The sequence below is a fragment of the Chelonia mydas genome, chromosome 11 (assembly GCF_015237465.2).
Source record: "Chelonia mydas isolate rCheMyd1 chromosome 11, rCheMyd1.pri.v2, whole genome shotgun sequence".
In the NCBI taxonomy this organism is placed as follows: domain Eukaryota; kingdom Metazoa; phylum Chordata; order Testudines; family Cheloniidae; genus Chelonia; species Chelonia mydas.
In genome coordinates this window covers 55,403,025-55,421,374 of record NC_051251.2, presented here as the reverse complement: position 1 = coordinate 55,421,374, position 18,350 = coordinate 55,403,025, and the positions used below count along the sequence as shown (strand labels likewise).

General features: G+C 37.1%; 1 protein-coding gene across 3 annotated transcripts in view; it reads left to right on the top strand.

Moving 5' to 3' along the window:
* Positions 1-15,500, top strand: part of STK17B (serine/threonine kinase 17b) — a 31,091-nt gene extending 15,591 nt beyond the window's left edge. For all 3 annotated transcript variants that reach the window (XM_007071881.4, XM_027834021.3, XM_037912461.2), the window contains 5 exons: positions 2,916-3,060; positions 4,175-4,301; positions 5,950-5,998; positions 10,373-10,552; positions 11,418-15,500. In XM_007071881.4, coding sequence (XP_007071943.2) covers positions 2,916-3,060; positions 4,175-4,301; positions 5,950-5,998; positions 10,373-10,552; positions 11,418-11,700 — 784 coding nt within the window. In that variant the 3' untranslated portion in view covers positions 11,701-15,500. The remainder of the gene's footprint in view (positions 1-2,915; positions 3,061-4,174; positions 4,302-5,949; positions 5,999-10,372; positions 10,553-11,417) is intronic.
* The last annotated feature ends 2,850 nt before the right edge of the window (positions 15,501-18,350 follow it).

Below are 18,350 nucleotides of genomic sequence, written 5' to 3'. Positions count from 1 at the left end.
TGTGAGTGTAGTCCCGCAGAATTCCCCCCCCCCCAGGAGTAGATATGGGTGGTTGGACTTTGGCCTGCATAATGCAGTGTAGAAACTAGAGTCCCAGGTTGGGACGCAGATTTCAACAATTCGTAAACTGGGATTACAGTTGAGTATAGACACTTGAGCCCTAGATTAACAATCCCTGGGTCTGCTAACTTGAGTTCTTCTACCCCGGGTTTACATCAGTTGCAGTATAAACATACTCTGAGTGTGCCTATACCCTGTTTACACTGTAAACACCTCGGCTGGCCTGTGACATCTGAGTTGGGCTGTAAGGCTATTAAACTGCAATGTGTGGGCTCAGACTGGAGCACAGGCTCTGGGACCTGCCCCCCCTCATAGTCCTAGTGCAAGTCTGGATGTCTACATTGCAGTTTTATAGCCCTGCAAGCCCAAGTCAGCTGATACAGGTGTTTAATTGCAGTGTAGACATACCCTGAGTGTCCTTGCTTTTACTTTGCAGGATCTTGGCAAGGTTTTCTGAAGACCTGAATATTGAGGTTACATGGGATTGTATACTGAGCTGTAGTTTCTACCTTCTCCCCACTTCACTCAAAAGAGAGAGAGAGAAGGGGATGCTGATTCATAGGCAACCTTAAAGAGTGCTGTAACAGGGATTTGAATGTTTCTTCAACAACTCTGTATCAGGGTCATTAGTCTTGTCATCTGTGTTGAAGATCTGTTAGCAGGTTCCTCTACTCTGCACCCAAAGAGAAGGCATCTTTTGCAAATGGTGCACAAGTGGTTTGTAACTTCATTTGTGAACATCATACTGAGAAAATGAGACATCCAAAGTGGATCTTCTATCCTTCAGGGACAACACCACATCTCTTCTCTGCTGCCCAAGTGCTAGCAGGATCCAGACTTCCTGACAGAAGCATTCATATTATACTGGAGTCATGTATTGATATGCCTTCCCTTGTATTTTTGAGTCAACAGAAAGGTGAAGCTCATCTTGTCCCCAGATCTTGGCTTGGAATCATCAGTTTTAGTGTTTAATACACTATCCTTCTTTCCAAGGTGCCTGGACCTTTCGTTTTGGAAGTGGAGCCAAATTCTTCACCTAGCAGCACGGTTTTTGGCAGCCTATGAGATGCAAATCTTCAGTTTTTTGCTCTAGGTGCCACAAGATCTTCTGAATCTAGGAAGCAGGCTACCAGAAGTCAATATTATCTAAAATATTACAATGTGTATCTTTCATATACATCTGTTAAGTTCATATTTAATAATACAAGCAAACAGCAGATAAAAAGTGCCTGTATCTTCCTCAATTTTCTCTTTTGAGTTACTTAATTTTACTTAGAGTGCACCTGGCAGCTATAGAAGCTTATCTTCAAATCCATCTTTTTTTTTTTTTAAATTAATCATTCATCTCAAACTAGAGAGAGTAGAACAGAGGAGACTGAAGCACTGAGGAGAGATTTTGTGCTAATTTCAAGCTGTACATGCATGGAGAAGGAAACAATGGCACAGATACAAAGTGCATGCTGTAACCAAGAAACTACATGCATCACATTTATTGAACTTTATTTTCATCTTGTTTTCTTTATGCTATCCCAGTGGTTGGTTTTATTTTCATAGAACTAAGTGATATAGTTGCTTCAGGGAAAGCATGGATCTGGTTTGCCAAAACCTAAATCTGACAAAATCTCAGGTTTTTAAATAGTGTGCAATCCAGAAAAATACGTGGAGTATGCATAAGCATTTTTTACATGGTGGAGGTAGCACACAGGCATTGTACAGTTGCAGATTTTAGATGTCTGGATAGGTGGTCTTGGATAGGATTTTCTACAGTGATCCACAGTGAGAATATTTGAGCACCCCATGACATAAGGGCTCTTGCTAGAAGTCATTGGCTTTAGACGAATGGTTTAAGGCATGGCAAGGATTATGACTCTTCCTTTTAGATAAGTTTTCTTGGAATGTTGCTTGCTGATATCCCCACTATAGCTTTGGAAAAATCACTTGATTTTTTTTTATTTAAAAAAATCCTCTGCTCTGGGGGTGCCTTATGCTGTCAGTTTTCAGTCAGTTTTCATTGACTCACTTTTTTCTAGACCTTTATTTGCTGGGTTTCTTAGTGAGGGTGCTGATTCATTGACCTTGAGCAACATTGACTAAGGAATAAGATTTCACACCAATACCACAACATTACTAGACTTCTTTCCCAGTGACTCACTTTTTTTTTTTTTCTGCTGATAGAATTTTATCTCTAGTTCTTTCTCAGCGGGACCAAGAGCCCAACACGGGTGGTGGTTTTTTCACTTTTTTTCTACCACCATATTAATTTCCTTCTATTTCATTAGAGGCTCTTCTTGTATGTATTTTGAGTGATTGACTGCAATGTTTTTGCCCCTGAAGGAGTTCAACCAGCAAGAATATTGTTAATTTCCAACTAGGATTAGCATTTGTAACTGGTTTAATTGAGGCTTGTGCCTTGTTCAGGAGATTCTTGGTTTTGACTTTCAGTTAAGTAAATCCTTTTGTGGAGGGCTGGAAGAGAACTAAAGATGATCATCCTGTGACTTGGTGTAAAAGTTTTAGAAACCTGGGTTGAAATTTTCAGATCAGTGCAAGGAAGCCACACCTTCCACTTGGAAATCTCAACACACATTTCCTACTATGAAATTCCTTTGCCTGTTTGCATTTTATAACATTTTTTTTGTAGATCAACAGGCTGATGAATACATTAAAAATACCATAAAGTTTTAGGATTTTTAACTTTCTCAACAGCCTCTCTTTAAATGTACAATAATTTGAATTGTAAAGACATTTGGGCAGTTTTACTACTCTAATACTCTTCTTAAATTTGGCATTTATGTCAAAATGATTAAGCTTAGTACATCTAATGTGGCTTATGTATATTTATCTTCTTGTTTCAGTGCTGCCGGAGGTGAAATCTTTAATTTGTGTGTCCCTGACTCAGATGAGAGAATCGAAGAAAATGATATTATCAGACTTATTCGACAAATACTTGAAGGACTCTGCTGTCTGCATGAAAACAATATTGTGCATCTTGATTTAAAGGTAAAATTACACGTTATTCCAATAACTTACCTTTTTTCGTTCTGCTGGTTGATTCAATATGTCAGCACCAAAATGAAGTCTGTATAAAAAGGAGGTGTGGGATATGGCTACATCAAAACGGTTTGGAAGACGTGATGGAAGCACACTGGCATAACTGTTGCAATTTTAAGATGTGTATTAGGGTGTGATTAATTACTTGCATCTTAGCGCACAGACAATAGATATAGGCACCTTAGAAATGCACATAATGACAGTATCTTATGCAAAGTCAAGGTTCTTACATTCAATATAGCCAAGTTAATTTTACTGTATGTAGTAGTTGCTTGTTAAATATTCCAGTTAATACATTGTGATTAAAAACCAAAAACAGGCTGTATATCTTGACCCAAGTCAACCCTGATGTAGGAACTAGCACTTGCATTTCCAAACTCTCAATTTTATCAATGTGAAAACTGAACTCTTCAGTAATGTAGAGTTTTTTCATTATATATCCCTTTTTATATTAAATTAATTGTACTTAACCTTACTATTTAAATGGACCCAGTCAGGCCTCTGAAGTTCGTGTCACTGAGATGAAAAGAACCTGCAAGGGGAGAATTAATACCTTTTGCTACTACTATTTGAATCAGTCTTTTGCAAGGCTGGGTTTAACAGGGCAGCAGAATGTGTTCACACTCTAATGGCTGTATCTTGGCAACTGAAAGAAACTTTTACAATAAATATTATCTTACAGAACATGGAAAAATGCAGCTATAATTGCAGAAGGATTCTGAGCATGCCACAGTTTGCGTTTTCTTGAAAATGATTATTCTCCTGTTCCTCATAAGACAGTGTGATTTTGGAGTGGATTGTACTATCTGAGTAAAATATTAGTCTTCCACCTTTGTGTTTTTAGCAACAGTGTAAGAGCTGCAGATATCAGGGTCTGGCTTTGGTCAGAGAATGTTACAGATGGGCATCAGAAATGCTTTTTGTGGATTCTGTTTTAACAAGGTAATATTAGCAGAATGCTTAAATACAACCTAAATGTCACTTTGGTATACACTGTTTACCATTTAAATCATACTTACATATTTATGCCTTAAAGACTAAATATTAATCTTTCTCCTTTTAGCCTCAGAACATCTTGCTGAGCAGTTTCAATCCTCTTGGTGATATAAAAATTGTAGATTTTGGTATGTCTCGGAAGATCGAGAATGCTAGTGAACTGCGGCAAATCATAGGAACTACAGAATATCTAGGTAAGGAAGGGCTGTTTCCTTTTAAAATTCTTGTATGCAAATTAAAACAATAGTTCACTGAATTTGAAAGCTAGACGTGTACAGTGCTATATAAGCTCCATTTCCTGAGACTCTTGTACCTAGTGTCTTGTGTCTGCTAATGGTGGCCACATGTTGTATTTTGAGTGGGGTTGTTTTTTTTAGTAGTGTGTAGACCAGGTGAGACTTAATCGTTTTCTTTTTAAAAGTTAAAAATATTTGCGCACTGAAAACAGAAGTGCTATATAAAGTCGTACTGTTTTCTTTTTAAAATGGTGTTTAATTTTGAGAAATTGCATAGTTAGAACCTTGCTAATTCTCTCTAATGACTAGGTGGCCCAATGCAAATACATGCTAATATGCAAAATTTTCATTAAAGTGAGCAAATAATAAAACAAGGTTAATGTAACTTATAGACACAGTCAGTTGGGGTTTAGCTCTAATTTGATTCTACAGTGCACTACTAGTTTATTATATCTTTTTAAAATCTTCATATGAGATGAGTGGAAGCATCTGCTATTAAATTCTTGTGGTGGAGAAAGATAAAAAGTTGTCTGTTAGGTGTGCATTCTAGTGAAGCTGATCAGTAAGATTAAATTATCCTCTGGAGAGGAAGTGGAGGGGAAACATCCAGATTTTTTTTTAAGACCTACTTCTCTGAGGAAACTTCCTTCAAATTCTGTCTTTAAAATTGGTTCAGTGGAGCTGTAGTGAACAGTTAAGGCTGCTTGGAGCCACAGCATAGAATGGGTTCCGCTGACTTTAAAAATCACTTTAGCTAAACCAGTTTTAAAACTGGTTAGAATATCTGTGAAACTTCCTAGTATAGGCCAGTCCTTTATGTTCAGCCTAAGATCTTATTTATGTAAAGAAAATTATCACTCGAAGGATCAGTTTAACTCTTTAGAATGCTTGGTGTCAACACAAGTGTTTCAACCAATTTACAAGTATTCTAAGAATGGGCTGAAGTAGAGTAGACTTCCAGCAGTTCTAAAAACCAATTCAGTGCTATTGTGGCTGTGGACAAGCCAATATGCATCAGTCAGGTCTCCTTACTGCTGTCCCACGCTATGTTGTAGTGACCTTTTTGGTATCAATAGAGTACTTGGCTCTGGGAGCTGTACCAGGAACTTTGGGATAGGCACCTAGAAGGCATTGCAGCTGAACTGGTTTAGAACAGCACTAATGTGGATACAGGACAGGTCACAAACTGATTCAGCAAGTAGCATCATAGTATGAGTGCACTGAAATGTTTGTGTTTAAAATAGCTTCATCTCTTTGGTTCAACAAAGAATTGAACTGTCTAAGTGTAAATGGGTCCGATGGCTGTAAAAGAAGCTTCCAGTCTAGTGTTACAACTCTAAACCTGCTGTGTGTAAGCAACTGCCAATCCATAAGTGATTTTAGTGTTCTTCAGAGACATGCAATGTATTTCCTTCATCTTCAGTCTTGTAGTTAAATATAATAGTAATAGAGACTTCACTTCACAAACTACATGTTTAGTCCTATAGTCTTGTATTTTAGCATAAACTTGCCAAAAATCCATAGTATGACCAATGTTGTTTGAATAGGACGTAGCATATTACATATTTTTAATCATGCATTGAAGGATATCGCTTTTTTTTCCCAGCTCCAGAAATCTTAAACTATGATCCTATTACCACGGCTACAGATATGTGGTAAGTTTATTTCTTCTAAAGATAATAGTAACTAAGTTTAAATAAATTGGACATTAAATAATTCAGATATCAGCTACTCTTGCACACTTTTTTTCCTAAAAAAATCCTTTACTTTTCCATCATTATCTGATATGGCAGGAACACTTTAGCCAAAATGTTAATTTTCCACTATTTACATTTAAAGCACTGTATATATGTTGCATTTAAAAGTTACTCTGCAGAAACAATATAAACCTTGTAGCACTGTGCAGAAGAGTGCACTTCTTGTGGCTGGGTGTGGCATAGCAGCTCAGTCTTGTCTAGTGCCCCCTCTTAGTGATTGTTCTGGTCTTGTGTTGCCTGTCTTGTGAATCAACCCTCTGGTCAGGTCAGGCTGCGCCCTTTCTGGGGTACAGAGAGTCCAACAAATAAAAATCTCATGTTGTCACAAAAGGTTTTCAGCCCCAACGTTACCTCATGGTCATCATACCCTTCTGGTTGTCCTTATCTCTTTTTCAGGTTCTTTGTACCACTTTATCTGGTGTTTGATAGTGGAACCCAGGCCTTCCCTCTCCTCTGGGTTTCAGCACAGGGACCCTATAGTTTTTGAATGTAGACACAGCTATACTTCTCTCACCCCCTGTTACCTACCTGAGCCTGTCAGCAGGTCTCTCCACAGCCTCTTTAATCTCACCCTTCTTGCAAGGCGCTCCCCTGGAATCCCCCAATAAATCCCATTTTAAAACTATAAATTCAAACCTATTCCTGCCTTTAGGCTTGATCTTTCCTCTCTCTCTCTCCTCTTTTCCTTGCTTTGTTCAACAGCTGAACATTTCCAAGGGTGCTCTCCTTGGAAGTCCAGATACTGCCTTTGTCAAGGCTTCCCCCCAGAGCCTGGTCCACTCAAGTGGTTGGTGGGTCTTTACCTGGGTATCTTCCTAGACTTCTCTACTCTACTTAGGAGAGAATCCTAGGGCTAACCATCTCCTGGACTCTCATCACAACCTCTAGTCCCAGAGAGTTACTGCAGAGTTCCTCACTTTCTACCTACAGCTCCTTTCTGCTACAAACATCTTCTGATTATAGTCCTCTCCCAGCATTTCTCCAGGTGGGCTTCATCATCAGTTAAGATCTACTCACCTGGCAGGTGCAGCCCACTACTAATTGACCTCTCAGGCCTACATTGATCTTTTCATTGACCATCAAACACTGAATCTAGTATCTAACAATCTAGTATCTTATGCTATATACTAAAAATGTGGATTAATGTGAATACAGTTAACCAAATAGACGTTCATATCTCCAAATCAGTCTTATTCCTATACATGTGAAATCTTTTTTTTAAAAAAAAAGAACGTTGCCCATGAATGTGTTCCAAAAATCTCACGTTTGTGAGTTTTACTTCCACCCCCTTTCCCTTCTTTCTCTTTCAAAGTTCGTAATCTAGAAAGCTAACTGCATTTGCACATCTTCATGAATATTAAGAAGTTCTTATTATTTTGATCTCGTTCCACATAGCTTTACCGCCTGTTATTTTTCTGGAGTTATTTTACATATAATTTGCTCCTGAGCCTGGAGCACATTAAAGGCAGCAATAACAACCTCTTTCCTCATAATTTTTCATTGTGTAAGTTTTTTTTCTGGGCAACTCCAAATGTGCCCTAATATAGAAGTCTTTCCTCACACCAAGAAACCTCACCTGTTTAATTTTCTTATAAACTACATGGTGTGGAGTTCAACTGTACTTTCTCATGCCCAAACTTTATCTCAACAATAGGATACTATTGTAGTATAGTAGCATATGTCTGTGTGACTAAGTATCCTCCTTCCACATTCTCCACAGCTCTCCATGAAACTGGAAAAACAAGTTTATTTTTTCTATTTGTATGAGTCACAACGTGGGAATCTTATGTGCATCTTTATGTTGCAGTGTGGGTTTCCACTTCTACCATGAATTTAAAAATGTTATGCTTCTGCTGTCTGGATTTTTAAATTTTTATACATGGTACTTGCCCTTCTTTGAGAGCTGGTCACTATGGGTGCGCACCCTCCATGAACCTTGGACTGACAGTTCTTCAGTGGCAGTGTGTGTTGGTCCAGGTCTGAACCTTACACCTCTTGCTGTGAACCGATGGCCTCATTGGCAGCACAGACCAACTGCCTCTGCAGTTCTTTTTCTACTGTTGGCTGTCTGGGATGGAACCTCCTGTAGCTTTGCCAGTTCAACTTTCTTGTAAAAAAAAAATATTATGTATTGTTAGTTGAGTTTCATATTTAGCGTATAGTCATCATTTAGATCATGGGGATCAGAGGTTCTTCCTCCCACCTTCGCTAATCCCCCAGTGTTTGAGGCATTTATGCCCAAGGTCCAGGCTTCAAGTCTTACCTTTCCTGCCCTTGGGACGTCCCAGTAAGTGACCCACATGAGAGCTGCCTTTGCTGCCTAGGGGAGTGTCACATCTCATTAAGGTGTGACCTCTGCCACTCCTTCTGTCCCTGCACCAAGCAGTCCTGGGAGTTCAAACTTTGCAAGCACCTGGTGGAGCTCACCATGAAGCCTTGGAATCTTTCTGCTCCCTATCTCTTTGACTGGAGCTGCTGAGCAGTGCCCTGACAGAACACTCCAGCAGATCCAATGATTCCTCTCAAAAGATGAGGATAAGGAGAAGACCCCTCACAGGAAGGAGGGAAAACCATTCTATAAGTCTGTTAAGAAGAGGGCAGCTTCCCTCCTTGCCTTGGGACCAAGTGAGACCCTCTGCCTTGGAGCTGGAGCTCATGGGGATCAACAACAGGGGAGCAACAACAGTACCAGGAGTGTCTAGTGCTCCAAAACTGTCTGAAAAGGTGTGCTAGGACAGTAGGAACGGATTGCCTTTAACAGCATGCCATGCCAGAACAGTAGATGGCTATTGGTCAAATGCATTTACTTTATGCTCCAAAACTATGTAAAATGTGAACTACGGGGGGATGCAATTTGCTGTAAAAATCGTGTTTAGAGTGGGGAGGTAAAAAAAAAAGAAATTTCTCTTATTTTAAGAATAAAGAGCAAAAGAGTTTCCTCTTTCCTGCAAGATATATTTAAAATAGGTGCATCTTTTAAAAATTAGTAGGGTATTGGATCTATAGCAATCTCTTAATTCAGCTACACAGAAATGAATATCCAGTTTCTGGCAAAGGAAATGTCATAACTACTGAGGAATTGCTCCATAATCTGGGGTAGAAAGTAGTGGTAATATCACCCAGTCAGGGAGAAGCTTCTTTAGGCATTCTGTTTCCACAGCACTAAGACTCAACTTTGTGGTAAGGACAGTCTTGACCTCCAGGCCTTGCCATAGTGGCAATTCATAGTCACTGCACATGAGCAAGTTTGAGAATGACTCTATAGTCTAGAGGTTAGAACACTCACCTAGGATGTAGGAGACCTGCTCCAATGACTTTAATTTATAAAAAGTGGAACAGCTTCTACAGGAGAGATTGAGACAGACCTACACCAGAATATTCCATAGTGCAGTAGCCAGGGTACTGTTCTGCAGTATTGGACAAAAAGTTCAAATCCCTTCTTCACATCAGTCTCCCATATCCCCAACCACTGAGCGAAAAGTTATATGGAAACCACCACCACTTTTGGCTAATATGTGAGTCTTCCCTTCCTTTTTGTTAAAATACCCAAATTCAAAAGGAGAAACTGAGCCAGATCAAACCAAACACTTTGAGTTTTTGACTTGCTGAAAAATTTGTTTTTTGTTTTTGACCTGAACCTAAACTTTTTTTTTTAATTGGAGTTGCTAGTGAACGGAAAGCCATGATTACCCAGCTGTAGTGTAGTTCTATGCTAAATAACTTTTGTATTCAGGAGATTGAATACTCTTGATTCCCCGTAATGCTTTCTTGTACAATTGGGATAAAGGTGACATAACTGTGGGATGATGATGTGTCTGGACATCAGGTGGGTTGCTAACCACATTCCTCTTGTGTGCCTGTATTGGTGAATTCAAAACAAAGCGTTAATGTTGATTTTGGAAAACACACTCTATCCTACCCTCCAAAGTAGAAGGTAATTGAGTGATGGCGGCTGCAAGAAAGAAATGGCTGGAGCAGATTTAAGTAGCCGAGCAACTTTCACTCTTGACTGCTAGGAAGAGCAAGTGGCATACCAGCAAAATCACTTAATGCTCTGAATGATGCATTAAGAAACACATATCAGGTATTGCATGTATATGTAATCAAATTGCTTAGAACTGTGGCTTGCTTTGGTTCTTTTGTTGCCAGTGGAATGAGAAATAACAAGGAACACTGACCATAGCACCAACGATAAAGGGAGATAATTCATTTTGCTGTCTATTTTAATTATCATTTAGGATGAAAGATAAATTACATCTTGTTTCATTTCAGGAATATTGGTGTAATCTCATATATGTTGCTAACTCAAGAATCTCCATTTGTGGGGGCAGATAATCAAGAAACTTTCCTCAATATCTCTCAAATCAATGTGGAGTATTCAGAAGAAACTTTTGCATCAGTTTCATACCTGGCCAGAGACTTCATTGAAAAACTTCTTGTCAAAAACCCAGAGTAGGTAGCAGATTCTTCGGTGCATCTTTCTATTTGTTTGTAAGCATCTGGCAAAGCAAGGTCTTGATCCTAATTGAGGACTTTGGGTGCTACTGTAGTATAAATGTGATAAGACCAGTGACCATTTAACATAAAATTGTTGGTTTTCATATGGATACGTTCTATGTGGTATAACTATTTAGAATGTGCTGGATTCAAATGGAAAATCTGAGTTGACCAGTGAGATCCCAATAATGGAAATTCTGTTTAAATGTTGAATTGTAAAGTTATCGGATATTCTGACTGTATATCAGATTATCTGGTGGTAATGTCCAATTGTAACTGACTTTTCTATGTAGTAAGATGCTATTTGCTTAAAAGCAATTTTACTTCAAAAAATGCCATCATGGCTTCCAAATCAAATTTGCTCAACTTGCAAATAAACTAACTGCCAGATCACATACTCGGTCTTGAATATATTTTTTGCGTATGCATTGTAAATAATAGTTCTGCTGGCCAAATTTTACCTATAAGTAAATGATCTTAACATGTGGAGGGCAAAGTTTGACCCTCCATTTGCATTTTGGTTAACAACTCTGAAACCTGAGCCAGATTAGAATCCAGGCAGTCCTCTGTAGTTGTGTTGGCAGTAAGAAGACGACAATCTGAGGATACTGTAAAATTGTTGCCCTTCCTAATACCTGTTGTGGGGCTAAGACTTCACTCTCCAAGGCTGTCCATCTTTCACATGTCCAAACTCTTGATTTTTTGTTTGTTTGTGAAATAAGCTGTGCATTCCATATAAGAGGTTAGTACTTTCACTTATTTAAATAAAACAGCTTACTTTTGATTTTCTTTTTTTTTTCTTTTCTTTCTTTTTTTAAAGGGAAAGACCAACAGCAGAGGCCTGTCTCTCTCATTCTTGGCTGAAACAGGGAGAATTCATATTATTGTGTAGTCCTGAAGAATCTTCCTGTCCTTCTCCAATGCAGGAACACACAACAAAGTGTTCAGAGGAAAGGAATACTAAACCAATTTGTAATGGTACCTGCAGTGACCGAGCAGATAAAGAGAACATTCCAGAAGACAGCAGTACAGTGTCTAAACGTTTTCGGTTTGATGATTCATTGCAACATCCTCAAGACTTCATGACAGACCTAGTATGTTAACATATGTCTGTCTGTGCAGGTCCTCTGAACTGAATTTAGGATTCTAATCTATTCCAGTGGTGAATATTGTGAGATTATGGCTTGTCCATTCGTGCAGCATGGTTATACTGAAATGCACTTTTGAGTGATCCTCTGATGGGTACTTCCTTTCATGTCCATTGCTGGCAATGGCTTTTACTCCTGAGAAACTGGAATTCTGTCATCAGGGGAGAGCCTTATGTTTTGAAGGCGATTTAGTTGAATATATTTGCACTTTTCAAGTTTTAGTCCAAAAAATGTTTAATATAATAGAGAATAAAAATATAAAAACTTTTGAATGTTAATAAATGGACTCTAGTTAAACAACTTATAAAAATTCTCAAGACAGTGATCTAATAATATAAGCACATTTTTGTGACTAAGACTTGATAATGGATTGAAGCAGAGAAATTTAAACTAATAATTTCTGACAGCCTTTCACTGCAATGACCGTGCCGTCATTTGTTAACTAAGCATTTAAAATCAGCAGAATATTGGGATATATTGGATGCATTCAGCAAATACTGTTTACTTAGAATGTTTAGCTGTGGTTAAGGATAATCTTTCTGCCTTAGCTGACTGGTTACTTGTGGATAGTGTACTGCATGTGGCATGTACTTTTAATATGCTAGCATAAATATTTCTGGAATACTAGAATAGAATAAGGGTAGGTTGCCAGTCTTATTGCTGAAGATCCTTGCTTCATAAACAAATCTAATTGTAAGAGTGTGAAAAGTCTTGCACTGAAGTGCATATTGAAACAAGTGTACATGCTCAAAAGTTGTCTCCATATATATCAGTCTCCATATACATATATCTGGATTGTATTGAAATACAGATTGCACAGTAAACTATAAATATTCCAATACCCATAATAGTTTAGTGTACATACCTCTTAAACATCAGAGATGAGACTAATAGCAGTGCATAGTCATTTATTGCCTGTGCATCCACATTAAGGATGTGTTAAAAAGCTGATAGATGTGGGATGGAGAGTGTGTTAATTTGCTTGCATAATTTTTACAACCAAACTATTTTTCCTCAAAGTACTTACTCATGCTGAGAAATTGGCTGCAAAATTTCAGAATTAAAATTCAGAGCTCTGGTTATATAAATCTATCAATTTTTGAAAACATTCTGTTTTGCACTCTCCATCTTACAAAAAATAAAGGCAGGGTTTTTTGCGTTTTTTTTTTTTATTCCTCTTGTTCCCATGCTCTGAAAAAAACCACTGTATTATGCCAAGTTTCAGGTTGGAGCAAATGTTGATCAGGTCCTAATTGAGTTTATTAATAGTGTGAAAATGGGAGCCTTTTCAGATAGGGAATGGAAGTAATTAAAGCTCTTTGAAATATTATGAAAGTAAATGGCACTTTAAACTATTTCCTGGATCTTCGAGTCTGCATAGCTTAGACTGAATCCTCCTCAGTGTGGATGTCTCATTTGTCTTACATAATGAGAATTGTGATATTTAGTTAGTTGCAAGATGCTTCCTCAAATGTGCATATTGACCCTGTCATATTTAAGCAATTTCTTGTTAAAATTCAAGAGAAAATATCAAACATTGAAATAATGTAAATGCTCATTTTATTAATATGTAATAAAATGTTGTATTTTAAGTACCTTTATAACAAGAGGATGGAATAAAAAATATTTTAAGCAATTTGTATATTAAATCCATCTTAACAGACAAATGAGTCCAATAATGCTCTCTTTACTTGGTTAATACTCCTGTTGATCTGAATGGAAGTTCCAGCTGAGTAAAGTTTGCAGGATCAGGCCTTAACTTTTTATGTGTTAAAATCCAGTCTTTTCTGTTCTCTTTATAAAGACTGATATCCATGTGATATTGTTTTAATACCAGTATGTGTTCAACCATGAACAAGCTGAGCTACCTAGTTATTAGGGGACTCCACTATCTCATCTCTACATATTAATGTTATGTATACATTATTCTTTTCTATGAATCGATAACTGAGAAATAAGTCGACTTTGTGGAGGCAGTTAATAAACAAGTTAGTTTTTTTTTTTTTTTTTTTAAATTTTGGAAGGCCTTGCTTTTACTCAATAGTTTTAAACTAAGGTATTTCTGTCTTCTTCTCAGAAGAACTTAATCTAATTACAGTGTAGTGAAATAAAAGTATTTTTATACATTCAGAATTGAAAGTTCACTTAAGATGAAGAGAGGAAATGTCAAAACAGTACAACAGATTCAGCTATAAAAAGTTGTTTACAAAAAATAATTGTAATATAATTTAAACTGTCCAAATTACTGCTAAATTCTTAATTTTAAAACTGGAATCGCTCATACATTAATATTACTGTTTCTTTTAACATATGATACAGGTTATGCAAAGTATAAAGTCATAACCATATATACCAGCACTTTAACTAAACAAAATACAGGAAATATTCCATAAAGAAACTTTCCACCATGATATTTGATAAATGTTTACATTTGTTACTGCTTTTTTCTGGTCTTAAGTTATCTTTTAAGTTTGAATAAGTGAATTTTGGTTTTATCCAATAGAGCTTTTTCAAATTTTGTAGACATCTGTATTTTTGTATGTAAATTCAAATATAACTGGAGCCAGAATTTTAAATTGTTTGGATTAATATAAATGTTTAATTTTATAAGAATTTTGTATTGTGCATGCCATCATTTTCTTTAACATACGTAATTTCATTTAAGGTACAGTTGTTCTTTGGTAGCCCATTGTGCTTAGTGTCATGTTATTGGGGACTAGCAAAAACAGAATGTAAATGGTCATAGTAATATTTTATTAAGATAACTGATGTAATTTCTATGCAATTCCTGAATTATTTTGTATAAACAAACATTTTGTATTGAAATGTGACTTTATTCAACAGTTTGTACACTTAGTATTTTCTAATCAGAAAAAGTGGCTTTCCAGCTAATGTCTTGTGCTCTGTGTAAAGTTCATCTGATAAGTTAGTGAATGTAGCTTTTTGAAATGCCACCACATCCTTACACTTACTAATTTCATATCTGGAATGCTGCATACATTTGAATCTGGATTAAATCTATGAGGGGAAAAAGGTGTTTCTGCTTAATGTACATTGAGGGACAGAACTCTTGTCCTTTTATAGTTTAATTTTAGGTGTAAAATGTTTAGAGGAAAGGAGAGGCATCTTAAAATATTATATAAGAAAGAAATGCTGGTGTTCAGGTTTCATTAGTCTCTCTGTAGAGAACCAGCACTATGCCAACCAGCTAAAGAGAGAAGATGATAAGCAAAATGAGTCAAACACATGAAATGGGCCAGTCCAAATATTAAGTGTCTTGACTTAAAACACTAACCCAGTGGTGATCTGCATACCTCAACAGCATAAGATAAACAGGTATGTAATATCCATGTTGTTTATTTAGCAGATGGTTGTCCTTTCTCAAGGCTGTAAACTCCTTAAAGTTAAGTTGAATGTTAGTAGGCTGATGGTCTAAAAATAAATTATACTCTTCTAGAGAACTTCATATATTGTGTGTGTAATAAATGGGTAGTAATTCACTAATACAGGCTGGATACTGCAGTTGCTACATAAAGATCCCATTGACATAAGTGTTGTTCTGTTTGTGTTTAGAACTTCATGACTGAGTTGTGTGTTCTGTGAAGGGAACAGTATCCCCATGTATTTGTTTTGGCATTACTGCAGTATTCACTTCAAATCTCTCAAATTTTCTGCCCATAAAACTTTTATCCAATGTGCTTCATATACTAAAAACAAAATCCTATTTATTAAATACTCGTTTCCCCCCTTAGCAACATTGTAGAGCTCATTTTGAAATAAAACAAGAATGGTGAGTCTCCTCTCTGATTTTGGTCTCCCTGAGAAATGTGATGTTAGCAGAATAATCTCTGTTCTAGGTAGCAATTGGTAACTCTGTAAATTCAACCACAAATGTTTTGCTAACTAGAAATTAATTGTATAACATTTTCAGAAACCCATAGCAGAGAGAACTGGATAACAAGTTTGCTGGACTCTGTGCTGAAAGAAGTGGGGGGAAATTGTGCCTTGATTTCTGCCAACTATCAAACTTGGAAGTGCTTCTTTGCCAGCTCTGTATATTAGACAAGTGGATAGCCTGCTGTACTGATGAACCATTATATAGAAAAATTCCCATATTAATTTCAATATAGAAAAATCCATAAATATGTAATTTTGAGTTGAATTATACAGTGACAAACTGTAAATGTGTAAGATGTATCTTAGAAAACTTTGATTCAGAAAACTTTTATTAAACCTTGACACGATAAGCTCTAATAAGTCAATAGAACTCCTCCTAAGTAAGGTTTCCAGGATCAGGCCTTTGCTGCGACAACACTTCAAATTGTGGTTTCTTTTAGAGCAGAAGGAAAAACACGGTAAATTCCTGACCCCAGTGAAGACTGCGGCAAAACTCCTATTGACCTCAGAGGGTCAAAGATTTTTACCCTTGAAATCTTGGGAAAGATTGAAGTGCCAAACTTCTCTGGCCAGGAGTACATTATCACAGGGCAGAATTCAGCCACAATGATCAATCTAAAATTCCTGTTAAGATGGTTACCATCAAGTGTTCATTCTAAGTCTCAGTTCAATATTTATTTTTTATCTAATCATAATCTAAATAGCCAAGGGTATTTTTAAGAGATGTTGGCACGGACAGACTTTCTATGTAGTTTTATAGTGAACATTACCATGTATCAGTATGCCTGACTGAATTATATAAGTAAGCTTCCATGTCTTCTCTTCCTATTCTTCTTTACTAGCATGGCTGGGGAGGGTGGGAGGAGTACACTGTAGAAATGCTGTTGTAAAGAGAGATTTGGATGGTGCTGAAGGTAGTGATTTGTAGTTGTTCAGTACCTTCTGGGAGAGAATTCTATATCTGTGGAAAGTTGGCCTGGATGTGAGCTGACAATTTAGAGATGGAAAGTTCTATATCCCATAACTAGTCTCTTGAGCTTTCCAGTTCCTTCCTGTGGAGCACTCCGACAGAGGTTAGGAAGTGGGAGATTCAATCTACAGCACCTGGTAAGGAAAACTATTAACGGACATGAAAATCTCAAGCACCGTACTAATGGCACTTACCTTAAAATCCAGTACCATGCTCCTACATTTTGCAAGTGAACATTTCATATGTGCCCATACACACTGAAATACACTCAATTTCCATACCAAAGCCCAGTCCCTAGCTCATGAATGATTATTTGACCAATTCTCTAGTCATGCTCACTAGCCTGTGAGTCACTTGTGTAATATAACTATTCCAAATGTATACTGCTAAAACCTTTTTCACATTATGCTGCATATATTCTCGTGTGTGAACATTATGTAGTGTTAGAGATTTACTGTGTAATTATAACCTCTAGTATGGCTCATCTCATCTTTGCCATTTGGACTATTTCTAATTCTCATTCTACTCTACTGCAGAGAGGAGCTTATGGCCTTTATGGATGCAAGGATATGAGGGAATTAATTCAAAGATGCTTTTACAAAGCTGCTTTAAAAAAAAAATCTGGTATGAGGACAAATACACTGAGCAATTAATTGCTGCTGTAATTCTACTGAAGCTGATAAAGTAACAACAGTGACTATTTTTGTCCTTTATTTTGGAGACCCAGCAGAGCCAGTGTGGTAGCATACATCAAAGCCAGAATAAAACCCTGTAAAATCTAATGGTGTACTTGGCTAAATCACCAGCATTAAAATGCTGGCTGGATTATTGCCCTATACTGCTGATGATTTAGATAAGCAGACCTATTTTGTCCCTTTATAAACCCCCTTGCTGTCCTATGTTGCATCTGTGATGTTCACTTGCAGATTTCAAAAGTGCTGAATCTGCAGAGTTTCTATAGATTTCGGTCAGAAATGCAGGTGTTCAGCATCTCTCACAATCAGGCACCAAATCATTTGACTGTTTACCCAGGGCAGTAAACATTGGGCCATTCTCCATCCTTCCCTCCCTAGACTGAATTGATGTAAATCAAATTGCTCCCATCTGAAATGAGTCTCTCCCAAGTTTTCAAAAATGTCCCTTCCATAGTGATCTGTTCTAGTCTGTTTGCTGGTACCAAATTTCCAAAAGTGTGAATACGCACTAGGAGGGCTACATTGTACTACAGAAGCCACAGCTGATTCACTGAGATATTAATGGAACTGTTAAAAATGAGGGTCAAGGATTTTTGCACAAATATGGGATCATTGTTACCAAAAGTGTGAGTTGTTTCAGAGTAACAGCCGTGTTAGTCTGTATTCGCAAAAAGAAAAGGAGTACTTGTGGCACCTTAGAGACTAACCAATTTATTTGAGCATGAGCTTTCGTGAGCTACAGCTCACTTCATTGTGTATCTCTCTCTTCTTGTAGAGGAAGGAAAATATGACTGCACTGAGTCACTGCTATAACTTGATTTTGATTGCATTCTCTTATTCTCAGAATTCTTGAAGTTTATTTGTAGTGTTTGTGCAAGTATGAGAAGGGTTTGACTTTTGTAGATAAGGATGTAATTACTTATGTGATATATAGTCCTTCCTACCATTATAAAGCAATTTTTTCAGAAATATGATTGTGCAAAACAAACATATTTCATGCATCCATTCAGTTTTCAGTTTTACCAAGCTTCTATATACAGTAT